Source organism: Echinops telfairi, unplaced genomic scaffold (assembly GCF_000313985.2).
Source record: "Echinops telfairi isolate 266 unplaced genomic scaffold, ASM31398v2 ScPeMD7_7469;HRSCAF=8507_0, whole genome shotgun sequence".
Classification (NCBI taxonomy): domain Eukaryota; kingdom Metazoa; phylum Chordata; class Mammalia; order Afrosoricida; family Tenrecidae; genus Echinops; species Echinops telfairi.
In genome coordinates this window covers 66748659-66750447 of record NW_022111372.1, presented here as the reverse complement: position 1 = coordinate 66750447, position 1789 = coordinate 66748659, and the positions used below count along the sequence as shown (strand labels likewise).

General features: G+C 34.6%; 1 protein-coding gene across 1 annotated transcript in view; it reads left to right on the top strand.

Moving 5' to 3' along the window:
• Positions 1–1789, top strand: part of HMMR (hyaluronan mediated motility receptor) — a 36025-nt gene that overhangs the window by 9227 nt on the left and 25009 nt on the right. The window contains exon 3 of the mRNA XM_013004920.2: positions 605–684. Coding sequence (XP_012860374.1) covers positions 605–684 — 80 coding nt within the window. The remainder of the gene's footprint in view (positions 1–604; positions 685–1789) is intronic.

The following is a 1789-nucleotide window of genomic DNA, read 5'->3' as shown; positions in this document are numbered from 1 at the left end:
CCTAGTTATGTTAGAACCTTATGGAAGGAGAAAAAATTTAGTCAATAGCGCTAAATGGAGGTTGTTGTATGCTGTATCACCTTTCGTTTCCCCCTTATTTTTAAATAATTGAGTTTTTAATGTGCCATGTGCCCGTTCAATGAGGGCTTGGACTTGTGGATTGTAAGGAATAGCTGTAGTGTGATGAATATTCAAATCGTGACAAAAATTGTGAAATATTTTGCTAGTGTAGACAGGGCCATTGTCTTTAAGTGTGTAGGAGTGCCCATAATGGCAAAACAGGCTAGCAAGTGGCTGATGACATATTTTGTGGACTCACCAGTCATGGCAGATGCCCATATAAACAACAAAATTTAGTAAGACATTTACATAGATAATTTATATTACCTTTAATAATTTCTTTTTCCTTTCTATTAGGAATATCAGAAATATGTGAGATATAGAAAATATTATAAAACAACTATTATAAATGTAGTGTTAAAACAATAACTATCTACTGTTACAGTAATACTTGCAATAAGGTATTTGGGTGTTTGACTTGTAGTTAAAAACAGGTAAGCACTAGCCATGACCTGTATAATTGATTTTTCTGTTGCTTTTGCAGAAACACAACAAAATCTTCATTTTGAAAAAGATGCTACCTTGCTAGCTTCAACGAAAAAAGTGAAGACTTTGGGATTAAAGGTGAGGATTTTTTATATGCTACATGATTTATCAATGTATCATTGAACATATTTATGAAAGGTGTTCACGAGGATAGGGTATTTTTAAGTCAATCCATAAAGTAATGAAACATTATCATGAGAGCTCTATCATATTTAACATTTCTGTCCATGCTTTTACTAAATGCATTACATTTAAATGTGTGCAGAATTAATTCAAACTAATCCAAAATGGGGGGGATTATGAAGAAGAACACAGCATTAGGATGGGAGAAAGACTCAATAACATTATGCAATGCTATGACCTGCTTGCCAAAAGGATTTGAAGCACAGTCATGTTGATCAAAGATATAACTTGCAGTGTGGATTCCACCACAGCACAAAGAACACATGTCATTACAACTAAACCAGTAAACACATAGTACTAGCAATAGAGAAGACGTGCCTGTTGGCAACGATTACATTTTACTTGGATCCGCAATCAGTACCTTAGAAGCAACAATCAAGAAATCAATGTATTGGGCAAATCTGTTGAATAATATCTCTTTAAAGTTGAAAAGCCAAGATGTCACTTGGAAGACTGGTTCGACTGACCAGTTCCTGGAGAAATGCATCATGTTTGGCAAAGTTGAGCGTCAACAACAAAAAAAGGAAGGCCTTCAATAAAATGGATGTTCACAATGGTTGTAACAATGGACTCACGTTGTGAGGATGGGGTTGAACCCGGTAACAGTGTTGTCTTCTGTTTAAAATTGGGTAACTGAACATGGAACTGACTTCGTAGCCTTTAACAACAACAGAATTGATTCAGTGGCAATTACGAATAATAACAAATTTAAGTATTACAAAATGGCCTTCATTCTTTACTCACTTCTCTATCTGGATGAATTTCACATTATTTAATAGGCCTTTTTAAATGATGTCATATTTTTATTTGGTAGTTAGCAACATTAAAATTGGTGTTTGTCTGTTTAAATCATTTTATGGGGGCTCATACAACTCTTATCACAATCCATAGATAGATCCATTGTCTCAAGTACACTTGTACATATGTTGCCATCATCATTTTCAAAGCATTTTCTCTCCACTTGAGCCCTTGGTATCAGCTCCTTATTTTTTCCCCTCCT